General features: G+C 34.8%; 1 protein-coding gene across 14 annotated transcripts in view; it reads left to right on the top strand.

Moving 5' to 3' along the window:
* Positions 1 to 23,479, top strand: part of SMARCA1 (SNF2 related chromatin remodeling ATPase 1) — a 69,449-nt gene that overhangs the window by 14,602 nt on the left and 31,368 nt on the right. For 5 of the 14 annotated variants that reach the window (XM_082323263.1, XM_082323257.1, XM_082323265.1 and 2 more), the window contains 15 exons: positions 26 to 135; positions 824 to 1,050; positions 1,605 to 1,726; positions 2,124 to 2,276; positions 3,745 to 3,877; positions 4,857 to 5,005; positions 5,629 to 5,748; positions 6,965 to 7,075; positions 7,284 to 7,397; positions 9,878 to 10,000; positions 11,575 to 11,707; positions 12,689 to 12,807; positions 13,006 to 13,218; positions 18,486 to 18,596; positions 19,301 to 23,424. In XM_082323263.1, coding sequence (XP_082179389.1) covers positions 26 to 135; positions 824 to 1,050; positions 1,605 to 1,726; positions 2,124 to 2,276; positions 3,745 to 3,877; positions 4,857 to 5,005; positions 5,629 to 5,748; positions 6,965 to 7,075; positions 7,284 to 7,397; positions 9,878 to 10,000; positions 11,575 to 11,707; positions 12,689 to 12,807; positions 13,006 to 13,218; positions 18,486 to 18,596; positions 19,301 to 19,372 — 2,010 coding nt within the window. In that variant the 3' untranslated portion in view covers positions 19,373 to 23,424. Of the gene's footprint in view, positions 1 to 25; positions 136 to 823; positions 1,051 to 1,604; positions 1,727 to 2,123; positions 2,277 to 3,744; positions 3,878 to 4,856; positions 5,006 to 5,628; positions 5,749 to 6,964; positions 7,076 to 7,283; positions 7,398 to 9,877; positions 10,001 to 11,574; positions 11,708 to 12,688; positions 12,808 to 13,005; positions 13,219 to 13,399; positions 14,006 to 16,324; positions 16,486 to 18,485; positions 18,597 to 19,300; positions 23,426 to 23,479 lie in introns of those variants that run through there. The other 9 variants (XR_014229350.1, XR_014229351.1, XM_082323261.1 and 6 more) reach the window with 7 other exon arrangements.

Below are 23,479 nucleotides of genomic sequence, written 5' to 3'. Positions count from 1 at the left end.
TGGAAAAACTCTTTAATTTGTGTAGGTTTTGAAGCCATTTTTATTACGTCGCATAAAAGCTGAAGTAGAAAAGAGTTTGCCTCCAAAGAAGGAAGTAAAAATCTATCTCGGGCTCAGCAAAATGCAGAGGGAATGGTGAGTTACTTACATCAAAGTAAGATTCTTTTCTGATAAGAACACTACAGCTCTTCACAGTGATTTTTTTTTTTTATTTTCCTTGTAGTTGCATATTAAGACAGTCAGGTGGAGAAGCCTATTTATAGCTGTCTTTGGGGCTTTATTTAAAGATGCATATGTTACAAAAAGCTCAGGAAGGGTAATGAAAAGGTTGGGAGGAAGAAAGCAGAAACTTCTTTTGCTTTCTTAATTTTATTTGAAAGAACATATGCCTACTAAGTTTCCTCCTTTGATGCAAGTATGTATGCACCAGTAAAAGTCTGAGCTGAAACTAAAATAAAACCTTGAGGAGCCACATACCCAGAAGAGATGTGAGCAAAGGAGCTAGGTCAGTTTAGCAGCTTCAGTCAAATAAATGATATCTTTAATCCACTTCGTAGTCCTAAAATGGAAGTGTGAGATAACCCAGTAAATGACAGATCATTGTAACTCACAGGCAAATTGCCTTTCATGTTTAGGTATGGATTTATAAATCCTTATTATCAGTCAGATGTTTTTGCCAAGTTTCATAATAATATAGCTCATTATTATGCAGACAAAGCAAATGCCCACATCCAGAAATAAGTGGGATATTGCAGGGTTTCATTCATGTTTTAAATATCAAATAAAAACTGAGAGTTGTTCAAAATTGCCTGTAAAACTTCAGGTATACAAGGATCCTGATGAAAGATATTGATATCCTGAATTCAGCTGGGAAAATGGATAAGATGCGTCTGCTGAATATTCTGATGCAGCTGCGGAAATGCTGTAACCATCCTTACCTATTTGATGGTGCTGAGCCGGGCCCTCCTTACACCACTGACACACATCTCATCACTAACAGTGGTAAAATGTTAGTTCTGGATAAACTGCTAGCAAAACTCAGAGAGCAAGGTGAGTACCATTTATGAACAGTAGCGATCTGAGTGCTCGTTGTAAGTTAAACTACCTTTCAAAAATTGCATAGATTCCTTCTGGTCTTTCCTCCAGTGAACGCATTCATTACTTTCGGTGAGGTTTTTGTTGAAAATAATTTTTCTGTAGATCTTAAAACATGGAGGGAAGGAAGTCTTACAGGAATGATAAGGAAGGCTAATAATATGGAGAAGCAGAAGGAAAGGGAAAGCAGATCTATTCTGTTGTCTTTAAGAAAATTTCTGATCAAAGGATTAGTTTGTGTGCATCAGTCATCAACTACTTATCTTACCATGGTTCCAGGTATTCTGTTTCTTTAGCTGTGTATTTCTTCTGTATGAATTATCAAATAACTTGTCTCAAGGAGAAGTTAAATCAATACCAGAAAAGTAACTTCAGAAGAAAGACTTACTCAAATAAGTTAGGCATATTACAGAATATTTCACATAAATTCTTACTCATGCCAGGTTCTGTGATAAGATTAACGTGAAAGCATGAAACCAATGACAAAACCATCTGTGGTGTTCTGTCAGGTTCCAGAGTTCTACTTTTTAGTCAGATGACTCGCTTACTGGATATTTTGGAAGACTATTGCATGTGGCGTGGATATGAGTACTGCCGACTTGATGGACAGACACCACATGAAGAAAGAGAGGTGAGAAAGTTGTATGTAAACAAGAAATGTCTTTGTTTTACATATTAGATTATTATGAAGTTGTTATTTACATATACATATATGCAAGTAGCTACATCATTGTTTAAAGGAAAAATACTACAGTTTAAAAAGGCTGCTAAGGGTGTATGTTTTTCCTAACCAAAGTCCACAGTAAAGTAGTTTTCCTTTGTTCCTCAACTAAATGAAAAATGTAATATTTTGTGGAACTCAGAATGGATTTTTCCATCTCTGCAAACCTACAGTTTCTTACTTCTATTAAAAACTGGTTTTGATATGAAAATTCTGTACATTTCAAAGAAACTTCATTGAAAAGCCACCAACGTATTGGAAGCTTGTTTGAAAACTCTGATACTTTAACGACACTTTTTTTCTTTAGGAAGCAATAGACACATTTAATGCTCCCAACAGCAGTAAATTCATTTTCATGCTAAGTACCAGAGCTGGAGGTCTTGGAATTAATTTGGCAACTGCTGATGTGGTTATTCTCTACGATTCAGACTGGAACCCTCAAGTAGATCTGCAAGCTATGGTGAGTTAACTCCCTAATGCACATTCATTTGTTAAAGTTGTCATTGTTCTATTTTGTATAAGTGTTTCCAGAACTTGCATTTTTGTTATTTTTCTTTCCTTTTTGTATTTAATACCAAGGAACTAAGGAATTGAATAAAGAGGGCATGACCAGAATTGTGGAAGAAACTAGATTTTTCTCTGTAAATATGTCTTAATTATTTTCATAATTGAATAAGATTACCTCTGTCAAAATACTGTATCAATATTATTTATCCATACAATTATTTTAATTCTGTCTTTCCAGAAGACAACAATAAATGAATAACAGAGGACTGTTTCCAAAATAATAGCAAAGTAGTAAAAACATGCAGCTTTATATTCCTCCCTTTTGGGAAGCTTACGCTTTTGCAACCTGCCCTGTTTCTGCATAAGTGTAAAATCATTCAGTGGTGATGCCAGGGGAATAAAACGCTTATCTTTGGGTTAAACATACTAAAATCTTCTCTTTGAGTGCTGAATATAAAAATAAAAAAATCAAGTCTATAATTTGTTTCATGTGGAATAGAAATCACATGATCCTTCTTGCATGATTGGAGGGGTGGGGTATTTGTTCTGTGGCTTGTGAGTTTGTTTTTTGTTTTTGTTTGTTTGTTTTTGTAATGCCCTTAAACACATCAAATATTGACTGTGAATAACTCATCCTTTGGATATGCATGCTGACTACAATAGTAGCCTGACTTCCTGGAAACTGATGAGTGTGATTTGTGAGCTTTAGTAGGATTTCCAGGAAGAAATGAATATTATGCAGTAGAGTAAAAGATTTAATGACTTACATTTAAAGGACAGTCAGAAAATCCTGGTACCAACAGCTTGAAGGCCAGTTGTTTAACTTTTTTTATTTAAGAGGACAAAATAATATTTTTATTCATGCTTTCCAGAGAGAATAAACACAAGTTTTGTTACAAATAGGTATAGTATGTGAGTCATACAACCTTATTTGCTGTGTATTGTACCTGTACTATGGGAGCTGCATGTTGATGCTTTAATGTCGCTAGCCTGGGACAACTACAGTATTGAAGCTGTGGCTGCATGGACTTTGCCCATGGAATTAATATGCTCAAGCCAGGGATGCCAAAGTTTCAATACCTGTGTCAAGTGAGAGAATTAGTTTGAAAGCAGTGCAGATGTGTGTATGTATATACTGCTGTATCTCCACTTCCCGATTGCAGTCTAGACAGACACTTGGTTTTCATTTACAAGGAGCTAGATGCATTTATTACCATAGAATGACCCAAACTTAAAAGGTGTAATAACCAGATATAAGTAAATATTGCCATACTGGTTTTATGTTTTTGTGTACTCTTGAATAAGCAAGGAACCAAGAAATATATGCTACTTTCAGTCTGCTGTTTCTGCTATTTAGCAAGCTAACTGTCTATTGCTTGTGAGTTTTTGTTGCTGAACACTTATTGATTTATGTTTGTTAGGATCGTGCGCATCGTATTGGTCAAAAGAAACCAGTACGGGTGTTTCGACTAATCACTGATAATACTGTTGAAGAGAGGATTGTAGAAAGAGCTGAAATAAAACTGAGACTGGACTCTATAGTTATACAACAAGGTATCAACTGCTATATATGTTTGTCTGCAACAGAATTGTTCAGTCCCTTAAAGTATGGGTTAAATAACTGTACAAATGTACAGTATGAGAGAAAGCAGGCCTTGTGTATAATAGCAGTATACTAAATCAACCTAAGAAACTGTAATGTATAAGTTATTCACTTGTTCGGCTGAAATTTTTGAAAAACATTTGTTTTCCTAAATAATGTGGGCATAGACTTAGACTCTAAATGAGGAAAGCAAACTACAGCTGAATAGAGGTTACTTGTTTTTTGTGATATGTTAAGGAAAAAAAAAGAAAAAAAAGATATGTGCCATGACAGATAAAAATAATTATATAGATGTGCTTCTTGCCACATATGAATTTACTGAACATGAAAACTGCTTTGTGTGTCTTTGTTTAGAAGCTCTTGGAAGAATAGTTTGTCAAAAACTAAGGTTCTTAAGCTAAGTTTTGAAGGTTGGTTGTATTTCCAAAAGGGTGGGCTACTGAAAGGATGCTGGTCAAAATTTTGATGGTCTGTGAAGAGATGAGATAGGATAAGTGAAGTTTTGGGACAGAAATTAGAATTTTGGGAAAAATATTCAGAGATTTGGGTTGAAATCAATGAAGTGAGTGTTAAGAATCTTAAGTACTTCTTAATGGTTATTGCAGAATACGTTGTCATTTTTCATCTTGAAATAGGATTTTGATCTTAAGTGCAGCTAACTTTGTAAGAATAAGATATTAAACATAAAATTTGGATTATCTGAATGTGAAACATTCTTTGTTACGGCTTGATCCAAAGTTGATATTTTTTTTATTTTCCCTGAAGTTCCCGATTTCTGTTTGCTTTCAGCTCAAGTGAAATGTAGTTTTTTTCTGTATGGCTCTTTTGTTTTTCCTTTCTTGTTTTGCCAGTGAACTAAAATCCACTGTTTGCATGGTCCTACTAGAACTTTTGTATTATAACATTCAACACGGTTTCTTCTAATTTTAGGAAGGCTCATAGACCAACAGTCTAACAAACTGGCAAAAGATGAAATGCTGCAGATGATCCGGCATGGAGCCACACATGTTTTTGCTTCCAAAGATAGTGAGCTGACAGAAGAAGATATAACCACTATTTTAGAAAGAGGTGAAAAGAAGGTTAGAGAACAGTTTCGTACAGAATTCAAAATGTGTCAAACATTAAATATATATGCACAAAATATACGTTAAATCTGATTATGTAAATCTATTTTGATGTCCAACTATTAGTTTACTATTTGTAAATATTTTAAAGCTTATGAAGGTTTTGAGGGAGTAGAATTAGTGAGTTACAATTATTTTCAAAGTCCAGACTGTGTGCACCGTATCTTAAGCACTGTTTATTTTGTGGGCTTTTAGAAAGATGTAAAGTTTATGCTAACAATTCTAATAGACACAAAATCTTTATGGAACTTTATTAGGGAACACGTAGCTCTGTGGAAAAATGGACTACCATTTCAGCTCTAAAGAGTTGGGTATAAATTTCATTTAAATTTAAAAGTGAAATCATACAGTTGTAGGGCTATATCCCAGCATAATAAATTTAGTTTAATGGAAAGTCTTGGAGTCAGATTGTTCAAAATTGGAAAGCGCTATGGGCATCTTTCCTTACAAGAAAAACGTAAGTAAAAGTTTAAAGCAGAAAAAGACATTGAGAATGTTTCAATAATGATGAAAGCTGTTTTTTTCAGAAAAGATAAAACAGCTTGAGTGAGCCTAAAAGTTTCTTTGTATATTTTTAGACAGCTGAAATGAATGAACGATTGCAGAAAATGGGGGAGAGCTCCTTACGAAATTTCACTATGGACACAGAGATGAGCTTATACAACTTTGAAGGTGAAGATTATAGAGAAAAACAAAAGGTAATTTTTCTTGTAGCCTTTTAAGAGTTTAGAGGTACAAGGATAAAGGCTAGAAATGTTACGGCTATAAAGGTTATTCTAGAGAAGTAAGAAGCTACTGAAAAATTCACTTAGCTCTGTAGAAGCATCACTATTCTGAATTTTTGTTAAATTAGCTTTCAGCTCCACTGTTTTTCTTCATGGTGAAATCTGATAATATTGCTCAAATTTTATCCTTTCTGCAGCAAAAATACTATGTTGCATCCTACTATACTGCTGCAGTCAGTGTTATTGTACTGCCACATAACTGAGAGGAAAAACTAAGCCTGATAATGGTTTTATATATGGAACTAGGACTTAAGTCTTTTTTGCAATGAAGGTTTTAGTCACAGCATTAATGCGGACTGTTTGTACAACAGTTCACCTAATTATAGAAGGATCATCCAAACAGAGAGGTCTTATTTGGGGTCCCACAATGTTACCTCTGCATCTCTGTTTTGTACAGAATGTACAGTCAAGATATCCTTAAGGTCTTACCTGGAATCAGATATGTGAACTCTTATTTGTTAACTACAGGATGCCCTTCTAACCCGGGTTTCTTATCAATTTTGAAGAAACATTTAGAAGAATAAAATATTTAATGAGAATAGAGTGGAGTGTGTGTGTATATACATAAGATTCTTTTTTCATGTTGATAATTTCATTACAAGAAGCCAGCTAAATACAGCATAGTCTTGAAATACGCTTTAGTAAGTTTAATTCAAGTAATGTAGTTAAAATTAATTTGCTGCTAATGGATTTTTTATTTTGCCAATGTTGTAGCCTCTGTAGAGGTTATTCATTGTGATATTTAGAGGAGAAGCAATTAATTCATATCACAAGATATTATAGAATTCAGAGCCCAAGTCCTCAGTCCTTCCATTGTGTTTTGGTAGATGGAATCATAACCTTACTCAGGTGTCTGAAGTAAGTAGAATACTGTAAAGGGATATGTCCATGCCACTGCACTGCCTCACTTGTGTATTATCTTTTATGTTTTTAAATACCTGTTATAATCGGCTATGATTTCTAGCTTATTTTTGAGCTCTGTTGCAGTATCCATATTGTTGAGCACAACCATTAGATTTGCCATGCAAAAATACGTTCCTGTTTTGCGGTGCCACGTTAGTCATTATTTTTCTGACTTTAGGAAAGCATACAGTTACTTTAATATCTTTTTATTCTATTCTGCATGTAGCTGAGCATGATGGAATGGATAGAGCCTCCAAAACGAGAACGCAAAGCTAATTACGCAGTTGATGCTTATTTCAGAGAAGCCCTACGTGTTAGCGAACCAAAAGTCCCAAAGGTAAGAAGTTGGAAAGTATGGAGGTGTTTTTGTGTTGTTCTTTTGCTCTTCTTCTCTCCCACGTTGCTTCCCCTGCTCTCACCCTATACTGGTAATAAAATGAACGTATTTGTAAAGTGATAGGTTGCCACTGCTGCTGAATTACAGCAGTCTTATTGCACAGAAATCAAGCTCACGTAATGTTAATGTACCCGTGTATTTTTTGAAGGCTCCACGACCTCCAAAACAACCAAATATTCAGGATTTCCAGTTTTTCCCACCACGGTTATTCGAACTTCTGGAAAAAGAAATTCTGTATTATCGTAAGACTATAGGATATAAGGTAATGCTTTTTTTTTAATCTTCAAATTAGTGAAATGTATTTGTATTCCTCTTTGCAGATTTACTGCAACCTTGACAATAGCTAAATGAATTAAATGAGACTGCAACTAAAAATATATCATTCTGGTCTTATTTTTTGCAAAGTGCTTCTCATTGTGAAGGAAATGGCTTAAAATCTCTATTCCCCTGTTACTATTCCACTACTGAAAACAAAAAGTAATCTGTAATTCCTTCCTTCATGAAAAATTTCATATCTGTGTAGCTTTGTGTTTTGTGGTGGGTTCCTAACAATAAAATAGAGTAGAAAAAAGAAAGAGTTCTGATGATTCATATACTTCTCCTCAAAAAAAAAAAAAGTGTGATATGTGGTCTAAGGTGAGAAAATTGTGGCTAATATAAGATCACCTTCCAGGGTATGATTTTTTTTTTTTTCAGTATAGCTTTTGTATATCTTGTGCAGAAAGTAACTTAAGGTAATGCTGAAGTTGACTTTGTGTTGAAATGAAGGTAAGTAAAGTGACATCAGTTTTCCCTCCATTTTGCTGGGATATAAAGTGTTTAAAGGTGTGGAGAAGTCTGAATGTACTACTACTACAAAAAGAAAACTAGAGAACAGACTTATCTTCCTTCCGCCCCACCCTCCACCCCCCACTATGCCTTAGCTGAATTTCTCCCTCTTCCCTGCTGACATTACTGGACAAGCAGTGAACACTGATTCTGTTTTGATGTTAATTTTCATTACTTGTGCCAGTATTGGCTGAGTAAATCAAATGGATCCCCTACTTCCAGACGTGTCACTTACTTTAAAAAGCCCCATGTTTCATGGCAGGTTGCAGCAAGAAGAAATCACATATAAAATGTGTTGCAGAACGTAAACTTGTCATACAAAGCAATGGATAGGCAATCGGTGTTGCAATAGAGTAGAATTAATATTAGCAAAATCTATTTTTAAGAAGAAGCAAAAGGTGTCTTAGAATCTAGTTTGAAGCAAAACGAATTTTATGTGGATGGCAGGATAGCATTAAGGTAAGAATTAAAGGAAGTGTAATTAGTTTAGGGAAATAAATTATTCAATTAATGCTCCAACAAATAAAGATGAAAGCATTGCTGATGTTGTCAACATGCATGTAAAAAGAGAGGTGTTTCTGGCCTGTTAATGAAATCTGTCAGATGGGATAGGTTGAACGTGTTATCTTAAAAACTCAGTATGACTGTTTACTTAGTATGACTGTGGTGAAAGTGGCAAATATGATTAGGTTCATTCTGTTTTGAAATGGAAGTATACCTTTCTATTTGAAGAGAGTTTATTATTAAAACTGAAAACTGCTATAAACAATGCCAAAAGGTATCAAATAGGTAGAAACCAAGCTTTATGTGTCAGTCTTAACTTAAACCACCAAAGCCAGGTAAATTTCTTAGCCAGATGTTAAGAACAGCTCTTAACTTCCTTTGCCTTTTGCTGCAGAAATATATAAGGTCTACAAAATCTGTACTGGATACTGGTTTCTGACTTGTTTGCTGTTGTGTGATATGGAATTGCAATACACAGTTCAAAGGTCTCTGATATTAAATGGGTGTCGATGCGGAGAGGGACAGATAAAATGTTGGTAGGCCTTGTTTACATAATGTTGTCTGTCTGGTCCTTACTTTGGCAGTGTGCACAGCTGTATAGTAAACCTGGCAGAACTTAGTATTTCGCTGTAGTAATAAAACATTATAAACCATTGGATGTAAGAGAGCAGATCCTTAGCTAATGAAAAGGACCACTGAAATCAGTCAGCTGTGACAGCTCACGCTAGGTGAGGCTCTGCCTCTCACAATACCCCTAAGTCATTGCGTGTAGAAGTGGTGGGTACAGGGCATAACAAAATGATAACATACATTTGACAAAATCTTGTCCTATTTTTGGGAGGCATGGTTTAGGCAATGAGATTTGAATCTAGGTAAAACGTGTGGTAACTGTTGTACAGATCAGTGCTTTAATATTTAATAGTTGGAAAAAATGTATTTTACCATTTACATGTATTCTACCATGTTTTTCACTGAAGTTTCTTGAAGAAAACTTGAATAGGACCCTTTCGTTACTATTAGGTGAAGATAAACTTTAAATTAAGAGCTTGTGAGACAAGGAACAAGCATAGATAAAAAACAGTATTTGATACATCACTTTGTCTTGGATAATATTTTCATTTTTGCAACAGTTCTGTAGATACTGATGAAAATACTCTGGTAGTTACTTTAAAATGTTTTTATTGTGGTTTGGTTTCTTCAGGGTAGCTAAGATGGGGAGTGGTGGGGTTTTTTTTGTTGTTTGGGTTTGGGTGTTTGTTCTGTGACAACAAATGCTTAGTGGGTATGGACTATATCAGTTCTGTGAGATCTAGCATGTGCTTATAAATTGTAAAGCAAGGTTGACAGAAAAGTGTACAGTCTCTTTAATAACATTGCTGCACTACTGCTTATTGATGCCCCTGATCTTAGGTCCCCAGGAATCCTGACCTCCCAAATGCAGCTCAGGCACAAAAAGAGGAACAAAAGAAGATAGATGAGTCTATGCCTCTGAATACTGAGGAAACTGAAGAGAAAGAAAAGCTGCTAACACAGGTAAGATAAAACACGCTGAAGTATTTAATCATATATTATTTTTTTACTAGTATGGAATATAAATACTAATAATGATAAATATGCACAGGAAGGCTACACTGATGGTACAGAAAGAAGAAAGCACACAACACATAATGATTTTTTGCTTGGTTTTGCTTTGAGGGACCTTTTCTGTCCTTGAACAAGTTCATTTCTTAGTCACCTACTATTTCCTTGAATGCCTGCAATGTTTCTGAGGCAAGGACTTGTATATACATGCACTACCCAGCAATACATGCAGACATCCAATCAGTGGGTTTCTCGTATATACATCTACAATGTTTTTTTATGAAAAAGAGTTTGAATCAGAGAGGACAAGCCTCTGTCAACACGTACAATATTTACACAGATGTATAAGACATGTCACATCCATTAATTTTGTCCCAGTTGGGTGGTTAGGCATGTTCCTTTTATACTGGGACTGAATCCCTGGCACTGGCTAGTTTTTTGGACTTTTTGGACTGTTATCCCACTGAGTAGGCTTATTAAAAGCTAATTGTTAAGCAGAAAGGTGTGTCTCAAAAAGCAACAGTTTTCTTTGATTCAGAAAATTTTCTGTGAAAGACTTGGCTGTAGTGTACCTTGAGAAGAAATTTGCAAGGTCACAATTTGGCTATTAATTTCACCTGTTTATAGCAGAGGAAATATTTAAGCTGGTGCTGATATGCATGTCAGTACCGTTGTTAATGATTAAAAAGAAATATTTGTATTTCGTATATTAGACTTCTTGTAAAGGTGCTAGCTAATTGTGGAGTGAGCTTATTCAGCTGGAGGACTGACGGAGTTCCTTATAAATGTATTTCTGTGATGAAAGAAACTCAATGCACTACAAATTGCTGTTCAGGCATGTGATTTTCTTGTTTGTTTGTTCTTCATGTTTTCTCCTTTCTCTGTCTTTAAATTGTAATGTCTCATTCTTGGATGATGTTTTTGTACATTGCATCTTAACTGTTGTTCAGTTTTGGATTAATTTCTTCGGTATATAACAAATTTTCTGTTTCACAGTGCTATAGAGTTTCCATTTGATTGCATCTGACTAGAGATCATTTCTTGACATACTTATGCTTGCATCCAACTGTTTGGTTCACGGTTTGTAAATGTCTGAAATAGGAGCTCTTGCTTTAGGTACTTCCACTACTCGAAGAACTTGTAATGACACTTGCATTGGTGCACCCTATACTCCCAAGACATTTGTTGCTTGTATCTGCTGAAGGGTGACTTAAAATTACAGTAACCTGTCATTGAGCTTGTTTCTTTGGAGAAATGCCACATAAAAAGTTTAAAAAGAAAGAAGAGTAAAAAGCTCTTACTAATGCATGTAGAGTCATGCACAAAAATAACTCTTTAGACTTTTAATGATTCAGTAATAAATTCTGGATAATGCAAGTTTATGGAAATCCTGAAAGACCATTAACCACTGTAATTAAGTGACATTGCAGAAGCATTGCCAATTGGAGCAAATGATACATAAGACAAAATTTTGCAAAATGTGTCCCTTCTACCTAGTAATGCCTTCTTTGTCTTGCTGCTTACAGGGTTTTACAAACTGGAATAAAAGAGATTTTAACCAGTTTATTAAAGCTAATGAGAAATATGGTCGTGACGATATAGACAATATTGCCCGTGAGGTGGAGGGAAAGTCACCTGAGGAGGTCATCGAATATTCAGGTTTGTGATATTTTGAAATGTGTTTCTTTATCATGCAGGATCACCATCACTTTTGCTACGTGTTCTTTTAAAATTACAAGATGTAGAATTTGGATGTGTGTAAGAATAATTTTTTTTAAAAGTACATGATGGTTCTTTTCAGAAGATGTAATTCTGTTAAAAAGGTTGAATTTGCAGCATATAAATATGCCTTCAGCTGCCTTTATCCCTCCTTAGTCAAAATTTAGAACTTGGCATAGTTAATTCACATTGACAACATGGTCTTGTGGAGTCATGAAGTTGCCTTATAGTGGCAACACGATTCTTTATGCTATGAGTATATATGCTATTTTAGCTCGTACGCTCTATCTTTGTCTTTTGTATTTACATAATGCTTTTTAATTTGTACAGAATTCTTCCTCTTTCATGCTTGGATTTAATTTTACTAAACTCCTTCATAAAAAATTAACTTTGCAATGTTCTTCCTATAGCTTAAGAAGGAAGAGCTCCACAAGAGTTCCCATCAAAGTGTTGAATTTATTTTGGATTGGCTAAAAGATGTCACTGGAGAAGCCACAAATTAATAGCTTTTGTAACAGATAGACTAAGTAGTCTATGAACTTCGAGATAGCTAATGAAAACGGAAATATGAATGTTTCACTAGCAGCTCTAACCTATTTCACCATTGTTACAAAGAGCTATTCTTAACAGTAATTTTTTTCAGAGTTTTACATGACTACAATTAATTATATTGAATGTAAACTTTGTTACAGTTGTTACTAAACCTTTGCTTATAGTTAACTTTTAAAGACACTGAATAAAGGATCTGTGCAAGTTTATTTCTTGGCTAGCACAGTAAAAGGGAGAGTATTATCAAATCTTTTAAGATTTGATGGAACCACAGACTGCATTCCTTTTTTTTTGCTGGAGTGCCTCAACTGAGTAAAATAGTAAGAGTAGAGGAAGAGATTTTAATTTACAAATTATGTTTTGCATTTCTAGCTGTTTTCTGGGAACGTTGCAATGAACTACAGGACATTGAGAGGATTATGGCTCAAATTGAACGAGGAGAGGCAAGAATTCAACGGAGGATCAGTATCAAGAAAGCCCTCGATGCCAAAGTAATCGTTACAGGTTTTTTGTTTCCTGCAGCTGACTTCTTCCAAGTCCCTTCGGAAGAGGAATAGTTGGGGATTGGAATTCTGTCTTTTTATATAGCATATATAGTATACAATGTATCAGTAATCTACACAAATATGCAATAAATCTTTGATGTAATATTGTATGTTTAATAGTCCTTATTTTTGTTTTGCATTCAGATTGCAAGGTATAAAGCACCTTTTCATCAGTTGCGTATTCAGTATGGAACAAACAAAGGGAAAAACTACACAGAAGAGGAAGACAGATTTTTGATATGTATGTTACACAAGATGGGCTTTGATAAAGAAAACGTGTACGAGGAACTAAGGCAGTGTGTGCGCAATGCTCCTCAGTTCAGATTTGACTGGTTTATCAAATCTAGAACTGCAATGGTAGGTATCAGGTACAGGGAACAAGTCATTATATGAAGTATCTTGTTCCTTTTTTTTAAGCATCATCACATAAAATTTGGATTTGTGCCAGAATACTGGAGTCTAGGAAACAAGTGCTGAAAGAATAACTTTGGTTTTTATTATAATTTCTAGTTTTTACTGAAATAACCTTTTCCCTTAGTACAGCAAACAACACAATACAGCTGAAACAAACAAATTAGACAACCTGTCAAGCTGAAGTACCATGTTACGCAAGGGGATTAATGCAGAGGTAGACTATCCTTACAAATATCCTTGTTACTCTTATTGCAAACTAAGTTTTACCAAACAATGTCTCTTAAAATATGACTGCTTTTCAGAATTATTGGACAATATTAAAGACTGAAAACATCTGAATTATATACTGAGAGAAAAGGACAGCTTCTCTAATATTGGTACTTAATTTCTAAAAGCATGAGGAAATTTAGTGATTCATGTAGGAATTAATCGTTGAAGCAATTGGTTTAAAATGCACTTTGTAATTGTGAATAAGGATTACCACATGCAAGTGCTTAAATTTTTTTAGTTATACTTTTCTGAAGATTTTGTTCATGCTTAGAGAATACAAGTTTGATAGCAAGTAGACTAGTATTCTGAATTTTAGCTACGTTTTTTTTTTCCTTTGTCTGTCTGAAGAGCAGAGCCATTCTTTAATTTAGTCATTAAGTGGGAAGTGATAACACTAACAGAAGCTTTGGTGAGTGCAAATAAGCAGCTATGTAGGTACCAGCCTCAGAGTATGGGACTCTTTTAATGATAAAAAGCTGTTAGCTCTGCCCTGGAATTTTTGCACAGATCTTCCCTGATTCAGTTCCTTTTTCTAACAAGTAAAAGTCATGAGTCTGTGTACCTTATGTAAGAAACACACGCATGCATTTTCATGTGAACGTATTTATATGGGAAAAATGTCCTTCCAAATTTTTTTTTATAATACCAGAAATAACTTCATCTTACTCACTTGTGGTGAGTGAGAGCTGGAACTTTTTTTTTGTCTGCTTGAATACAAAACCATATTGGTCATGGCTGATACAAAAGAGTGGAGCACATTGTCCCTTATACAGCTGTTATAAATTCTCCCCAGTGTCTTATAAGCAAATTTCTAATTAAATGCTATGCTGCAGTCATGTAAGTTAAATGTTGTTTTGTATACAAATCTGGATTTTTTAGTAGTTTAGTCTAGCAATTGCAGAACCACTGTGCACTATTGTTTACTGTCTTCATTTCCTGGCCTCAGGATTTGTTTTTAAAATGTCCTTTCAGAGTTCTTGGTACTGTACTAAGAATAAATAAAACATAAGAGAAAATATTTAAAATGTGTATTTGAACAGGTGGGAATATATGCTTTTCCCAGTGCTACTTATAATTATGCAATACAATTGCTACTCGATATTTCAGCAATTAAAGTGTTTCTGGATAGTGCAGCACTTAGCCCTTAATTAAAAAGAATTACAAGCTTTACTTGCTAAAATGCCTGTTTGAAGAACTACTGGATTTTAAAATTATGTCCATAAAGAGAAACCTCCAGTATTTAGTCTATTATGAAGTTTCTTTTAAGTTGTCTATGGAGGAATCCATTTAAGTAAATCATAGAAAGGGGTACTAAAAATTAAAAATGTAGCTCAACATTTAATATTAGTTGATGTATAGTAAAGTCAGGGGTAGAGTTAAATATTCGATTTAAATCTCTTGCAGATCCTTATGTTCAGTATAATTTTCTTTTTAAAGGGGATAGGAATCATTTACTAAAGAAATATGTTCTGTGGTGTCTAATGCTGAAATTGAGGCACTGAGAATATAGTGAATCTTCTGACGTATGTTTTCTCTTAAAATTCTGTCCATTAACAGTAATATTTTTAGTTTTTCTGCTATTATGCAGTTGAAAAAGAATAGTATGAAAATATAAAGCTGAAGTAATCTTTCACTTTCAACGTGCATTTAATTTTCTTAAATGTTTTAAATTGTCATGGTATGTATGATTTAGTAGTTTGTAACTGCCAATCACTGATACATTTTACGTATTCAAATATCCTGACATTTGTGGAAGTATTGATTTCTATGGGTCCATTTTGCACTAGTTTGGTGGCTTTTATGAAGAAATGTGCTGGAAAATCACTTGATGCCAAGAATAATGAACCAAGTATAAATACAAATCTTTATAAAGGGGTAAATAGTAAGTTCAGTGGAAGTGGATAAAACTTCTTAGAATACTGAAATTCACATGTGATCTCAAAATTACCCTGTATTACATTCAAACTGATATGAAACAAGATGGAAAGGGCAGCATAATTCTGAAAAGGACTTACCAGGCTCTTCGAGAAAACTGTGTTCTACTAACCACTAGATGTCTCTTGAATTCCATATAAATAGCTAATTTATCTTCCATCTTCTTCTTTCTGTTTCTTCTTCTGAAGATTTCTCTTTGGAAAACAAAAATTCTGCTTCATTTATTTATTCGAAAACCAGATGGTTTACCCAAAATGTAAGCTTTCAAAGAGATTGAGAGTGCCTAAAATTGTAATATTTTTTTTTTTAAACTGAGCACAGAGGTTTAAATTTTTAAGTTTAGTTGTTATTGTTGTTTTATTTCTGTCCATGCAGGAAGAATGCAAAATATCATGGCAGTAGTGAATCATGTATCTGTTTTGTGAAGTCATAAATTATGCATATTCTCTTTCACCTTTCTGCAAACCCTACCCAGTATAAGACAAATGACTCCTTTGTAAATACAGGAATATACGGGCCTGTTGACAGAGCGTAGGACTACTTTCACTCCCAAGTCAGCATCTCTGCCTTCAGTCATGCAGAAGGTGATGGTTCAGTGCTCCCATCTTATTTATTGCAATACTAGTCTTTATAGCTATGAAGGGGTGAGCAAAGTACATCTTATCTCTTTCCATCCTAAAGAGAAAAGTATCAGGGCACACTGAATAAAATCTCATCTCTAAAGGTACAAGGCATTTTAAAGTCTAAGTGTATTTTTATAGTAATAAAATGGAATGGATCAGTCCATATGGAAATTTCAGTAGCTCAATGCAGGATTTATCATGCAGATTCTTTCTGATGGTAGGTGTAGAAGAAACCTGTGTGCATGTCACATCTTACTGTCAACCGCTTCTGTGATTCTCCAGAGAAAATTGTTTTTGAGTCCATCCTCTGTCCACAGCATGTTGTTCTGGAGTAGTAGACCATCTGGAAAGTCTAACCATGAATGTGTACACTTCAATAAATGTATGTATTTATGCAAGCATTTTTCTCCAGGAAAGAGGAGGATTTTTCTTAATGCCTTAGGCAAATGGATCAAGGTTATTTCTTAGTCCTTTCTGATTAATTGCTTGTCTTGTATTTAACACAAACTGGTTTCTCATATACTAGAAAAGATCTAGCTGATTGTTATTATGGAGCAGCTTGTCATCAGTCTTTACCAACAGCTCCTAAGTCTTTTGAGTGCAATGTACACAAATTTAAATTATGTAAAATGCTTCTGACATATTGACAATCATCTTTCTACTTCCGTCTTTTACTTTTTATCATCTCTATTCATCTATAGAGTGTAGGTTTTTGGGACAGAGGTTCTCTTTTGTTCTATGTTTGGAGATGCAATGTATGTTAGGATGGCTTGCACTCAAGTTTTGTCAGACTCGTTGCCTTTTTATCTAAAAAAATGTTATGTGGGTGGAATTTGAGGGGTTTTATTAGTTGAAGTGAGAGTATTTTAGCTCCAACAGGACTGTCACATTCCAGGGCACAAGCATGGTGCCCTAATTTATGGTTGAACCTGTACTGGGGTTGTGGGGTTACTTGTACATGGATGTGGTAGAAATGACTCGTTATAATACTGTTTGCAGAACTACATGCATGAGACTGAATGTTTCCAGTAGGGAGTTGTAAAGAAAAATGTCCTGAAGAATTTTTTTTTTTTTGTGGTAGAAAAAATTCATGTGGTGGCAGGATTCTGTGTGTCTGTTCTGAATTACCCAGCTTTCACCCAAGGCCATGGAGCACCCTTCGTAGAGGAATCTGTGGAAACTATAGAAATTAAGGAATGTGGTTAAGCTTGAGGGTATTAACGTCTCACAGATGAGTCATATGCTGGACTGTTTCAGAACGTTCAGGATCAAGAAAGCGTGCAGGCTGCATCGTTTTCCATCATGTAACGTGATGGCTGTGGCAATATACAGGTTACAGAGGCTGCGAAGATAGAGACTAATTCCTGGGCAAAAAGGTCACCTGTTCACTTCATTGCAAATAGACCACTTGTAGGTTAAGATTTATGTTACTAGGTAATTCTAGAATAGCTTGTGGTTCAAAAATTGCTTCATTGAATTGAATAGAGATAAGACATATTTTTCCAGCTTTTTTTCCTCAAAATAAAGCTTTCTGCTTTGAGTTCAAAAGAAAAGCCCATGGAATCACTGTTCTCAATGTACATAGAACATACTGAATAATTATAATAAAAACAAGTACTATTATGTGTTTGGTAAGAGACTTTTTTTTGAGATGGGATACAAGAAACTGTCCCAGTCAAATGAGTTCTGTTAACCAAGTCAATTGTTACTAACTGCAATCCAGATACTTTTAGAGTTGTATTGGAAATATTTTTTTAATGTTGTATAAATGACCTTACGGCATTTAATCTTGATCACTTTCAGATAGCTTGGAAGTCTTGATGCTAAAAGCATTTAGGGCCTGCTACCTTTTGGGTGCTGTTTGACTAAAAATACAACAGTGGCCTCATGATTTAAGATTGGATAGATTTTTGCCAGTTTGGAGCTCTACAGTGTCTTATCACGAAAAACTAGTCTGTGTGCCACAGAAAAATATTGCTTAAGATAGCTTTGATTCCTTTTCTCTCTGCTTTAAAAGATATATTTGAAGACCTCTTTTCCTAGAATCTGACATAGGATGCTGGCAAGCTATAATTTGCTTCATCTAAACAAGGTGAAAGATCAGATCAGTCTTTTGGGGTGTCAGTTTGGAAGATACAGATAATCCTGAAAACTCCTTGTCAGGAAGTCGACTGTTTCAGTGAATTTCCCTGTGTTTATAAAGAAGGTTACACTAAGGTAAAGACAGATGAACAATAACTGAGCTAGTCTTATTAGTACATGAATATTGAATGTTTTTGGAAAAGTTAAGTATTTTGGAATTGAAGAATTTTGAACATATTTCTGTAAATGAGAGAATTTATATGATTTATTTAGAGAACTTCATGTTTTCTGTTTCCTTAGGAGTTTCAGAGACGCTGCAATACTCTCATATCATTAATAGAAAAAGAAAATATGGAAATTGAGGAAAAAGAGCGAGCTGAAAAGAAGAAAAGAGGAGCAAAAGTTACAGCAGTATGTTTAGCAGCACTTTACTTCTAGTGGGGCAGAATTCAATTCTATTTTGTTAGAAAATGAAAAAGATAATTGTGGCCACTGATTGTTTTAGTATAAACAAAAATAGTTGAGAGATTAAACTGAAATATTTGTCTATTCACAGCTCTCCTAGATTTTACATAGGTATTCCCAATTCATAGTATTTTGGGGCTTTTTTTTTTTTTTGAGAAGTCTTTTGTTTAAATAGCAGAGGAAGACTCTTTAAGAAAATGTATCGCTACCCTCTTTCTACCTATATGTTTACATCATATGTTTGCTTTAATTTAATCTCAGATTGTTATTCCTCCCCTGCATAATAGCTCCTGGAAGAAGAAATGATAAGAAGCGCTTCTTTTATTTTGAAGAGTTGTCATCTTTAGAATAGAATTGTGTATAAGTCAAGGTCCTGATCTCATCATCCAATTCATGATATGTGTAGTACCTGTACCACTGAGACCATGTAATGATTTCAAGAAGATAAAAAGGGTAGCAGAATTAAGTGTCTAAATCTGGGATTTTTTTGCCCTTCCATTATATCCTACAAAGCCAAATTGAAATATATAACCCATTAGGGTAATTTATCTTCTTTTTGAACGGTTAGTCATATACTTCAAATTTTTTTTTTTCATAGTGCCACCATTTTGTTGAATTTATAAATTTATTTTTTTTTTTTCCCTTTTTAGTCACAGAAGAGAAAAGCAGATTTGGCTACTGAGAACTCTGGAAAAAAAGATGCTAAGAAAGTGAAGTCGTGAACCTGAAAACTGAATGCTAAATGTAAAACTACCACTTTCTTCTCTCCATCTACAAGTATTAATTGCCAACTTCTTTGTATTCATAGTACTCTCCCCCAAATCCCATGGGTTAATTTTGCAAATTTTGTATACTTTACAATGTCTTTCTTTACCTAAAATGTGTAGCTTTATCTTATGCATTCCAGTATTTTTGTGTACTGTATTTTGTGAGTTTCATGTCTTCAGCAAAATTCACTCAGTCCTTGTTTTTTTGAAGCTTGTGCTGAGGTTTTAGCTTTTATATGTTTTATATGCTGCTGCTTTGAAAGAAAACCTAGATTCTATAGCTGTATTATTGTTGTTTCATATTTTAAATTTATATGGCTGTTGGAAAATAAACTGACTTAATTATTTGAAGAGAAATATACTTCACCTTTGTTTTCCCTACCCTCTCTCCCTTTTTTGCATAGCTACATTTAGAGTGAATGTTAAGGTTTGTATAATTGTGCCTTCATCATTGATCAGATTTTTTTCAGAGGAGTACTTAGATAGGATCAGGAGCATGACAGAACAAAAAAATCTAATTAGACTGACATCCTTGTTTGCTGTCAGCTTTAAATTGACATTTTTCTCTGAAATGTTTGGAAGGAAAGCCAGCAAATACTTACACATTTTTTTTTCTTCTTTATCACTGGTTTCTGCCGGGCTTCATACATGCTTAAACACAGGGTGAGGTGCTGCTCAGAATGACCTCTAGATGAAAACTTTTCTATGCCTAATAAACTGAAGTAGTCAACTAACAGTTTCTTTTTTAAGTAACAAACAAAATAATTAATCTTCTGGTTGGTAGGCTGCTCAGCTATGCTGCCTTGTGCTAAAAGGTCTTTGTTGCTCTAATTATCTCTGCTAACTTTCTGCTTTTACCTTTGATTCAACATGTCAGTCAGAAGCAATGGGGATATGTTATGGAGTGCTCCTTTTTAGTATTTCTATTTTAATGAAGGGATGAAAGTGTTGGATGTATGATTTTTTGACTTTGCAAGAATGGCCTTTATTAAGCAGCTTCATAGTTTCTGCTCACCTTGGAGTCTCTGCCTTTCCCGGATCAGTAGAACAGTGACTGTGACATCTAATGTTTTACTTTAATCTTCTGTCTCTGATCTGGTGTTTAGTATGGACCTTGCTACAGCGAGACATGCCCTCATAATGTCAAGTCTAGATTAATGCAGTGTGCTTTACATGGTACTTCCCTTGAAGACTACTTGTAAATTTTTTCTAGTGCAGTTTGCTTCCTTCTGTGGTTTGAGGTGTTTTGAGATGAAAAAACTCTTTAAACTCTGTGTTTCATGCTTTGCATTGGCTACCTTCTTCTGTATTTGGAAAATCCAGGACTTTATAAAAAGTTCTTGAGTCTTAGGACAGAGTTCTGCCCATATTCTTTTGTGTCATTTAAAATATATTGGAATGTCTTTGACGTTTTCTGGGATTAATCTCTGTAAGCTTGATGAGTAATTTCCAGCCTTTCTTGATAATCTGTGCTTTAGGTTTGGGGCAACATGGGTGTGATGACTTGGTTGAGCATTTTGAAAGATTAATAATTTGATTTTGTATTTTGGAATGGAGCTTTTGTTTGGGGGACCAAATTTTTAATCATTTCACTGGGCTTTTATTTGTAAGACTTGTAGTGTAAAAAAGGGCATGTTGAGATTCGTCTGATGAGTCGAGAGCTACATCTAATCATGATGGGGCACAACTTTCGGACAGAAGGCTAGTGGTGGCTGTCACTGCATGCTTTTAAAGGAGTATGCAACCTGGATGGGATAGGGCTGCTCGGAAAAGAAGGTTGTCTTTTCAAATAATATTTTTGGTATTGGAGTAGTTGACATCCTGCTTTATCCTTGGGAGAAGGACATCCCGTATAATTATGGGCTGGAAAAAGGCTGTGCAGCTACATGTACATATATAATCACAAATCCCTGGAGCATTGCTATTAATAGAGAGAGGAAGATGCCTTATTTACATTTGCTTTTGGCTCCTGTGTCACTCTGTAAGTTTATGGCCTGAAATTATAAAAATAAGTAAAAAGAGGAGGGAAATAAAGGCTGGAAGAGCCAACTGATTTTTTTATTGAATTACATGGCTAGGTCTAGACCTTATTCCATTGCTCCTATTTAGCATCGGGTGAATATTTTAATGTTTTAAGTCTTGAAATAAGTGTATTCTGGTTTTGTTTATTGTAGATCAGCTTTGTTTGACTTGCATGTTTTTGTATATCCAGTTTCTCTGTGTTGCAAAGTGTATGGAAAGTCTTAAAACGGTAAGATCTCAACTTGTTCTTTTATGCAGATTTCTTGGTTTGAGTTACCACTTGAGTTAATGTTCACTTTTCTCCTCCTTCAATGACGTGATATACTAGCTATATAGCAAAAGATCATGCAATCGTTCTTCCAGATATTATCCTCGTCATCAGACAGCTTCTCTGAAGAATGATAGATGCTCCCAGGAACTATCTGTTATCTCTTACAGTCTGTAGTTCCTAGTTAAACTGAATGTGCTGTTGAACAACAGTCCTTGAGAGCACTTGTACACTGTATACTAGTTCCTCAGCGTATTGAGTCTTCCCATCCATCACGTCCCACAGTGATAACTAAAGGAAATTGCTAACAGCTGCTGGTCAGGATTAAAGTAAAATGGATCTTTCTTTTCCTTTTTCTTTCTTCTAGTTGCAGATATACGCACAGTATGTGCTTAGCAGTATCTAAATGATATGCTGCTGTGACTCAAAATTAGATGGACTGAAATAAAGGAATCTTCCTACTTTTAACTATTTTCTTCGGTGAGGAATACTGCTTGTAAGAAATTTGTAAGCACTGAATGTAGTGTGATAAACTTCTGAAAAGTCGTGGGCCTTCAGGCAATTTGATAGTTGTCAAAAAAAAATTACATGATAGAAAATTTTGAAAAGAATTTTTTTTTTTCCTTTTGAGTAGACAACTAAAATTTGATCGTGTTAGCATTAGACTTGAAGAAAGAAAAAGTAGTCATCTAGCACCTTTCACACATCAGGTAGCGCACGTAACATCCTGGGAGAAGTCACAACAGTTGTTGTGTTCTTTTTCTTTTCATATATTCATCGCTTTCAAATTATCAGTCCTTTTATTTTTGAGTTATGTTAGTGATGACGGTAAAGTCACACAGCTGCCCATCTTCATTGTATTTGATTTCAATTTGTTATAATGACATAGGGAAGGAATGAAGCTTTCTCCCTGCTGGTAATATTAGACCATTTTTAGATACTGTTAGCACAAGTAGCATTACTATACTAAGATACTGAGTAAGAATTTTTTCTTGTACATGAGCATTACTTGTTTGATTTACTGCTAATCCTGGTTATGGTTTAAAAAAGATCCAGCTTTCACTCTTTGAGATCATAAGCAAGGGGTACAGTATATGGAAATGAATCAGAATCTTTCTAAAATGCCTGATGGAAGTCACTTCTGTTACGCAGCTCGTGCGGCGCCTGCTGCGCACTGCTGTAACACAGGCGCTCTCCGTGCGTGCCTCTTCCCCAGGTTCAGTGGAGGGATTAAGTACTTTCAGTGATCACAAATTAATGCCAAAGGTAAAAAATGTGGGCCTTACTGGTTGAAAAAGCATAGTGAATTTTGCAGTCAGCAGCGGTTTATGTGAATGTAAAATGACATGGTTGGTGCAGACATTGGCACTTGTGATGTTGGAAGGGATTGATCACTGACTGTAGTTCTGATCTGGCTAAGACAGCTTGACAGTTGTTACATTTTACTTACGTTTAACTGGTCCGTGTACTTAGCTTCAAGCATGTATGTAAATGCTTTGGTGGGTCACAGTTATAATGTTTGATATGTTCTTTTTCTGAAAGAGTTTAAGTTGAACTTGGTTTGCATATTTTTGAAATGTAATGCAGTCTTTAATTGCATTTGCATGGTATCCATCCTTTCATAAGAGCCTTAATAGGAGGAATATTTGCTGCCTCAAAGGTATGTCTACATTGTGTTGTTGAAAGATAACTTCTGAACTTTTTCAAATTGAGGTTTGTTTCTTAAGTTGTACATATATGAAAATAAAAATTAATACAAACCTGATGTCTTC

This window comes from Platalea leucorodia (assembly GCF_965183815.1).
Source record: "Platalea leucorodia genome assembly, chromosome: 10".
Lineage (NCBI taxonomy): Eukaryota > Metazoa > Chordata > Aves > Pelecaniformes > Threskiornithidae > Platalea > Platalea leucorodia.
Note: the sequence above shows the minus strand (reverse complement) of the source record. Positions and strands in the feature narration are given on the sequence as shown.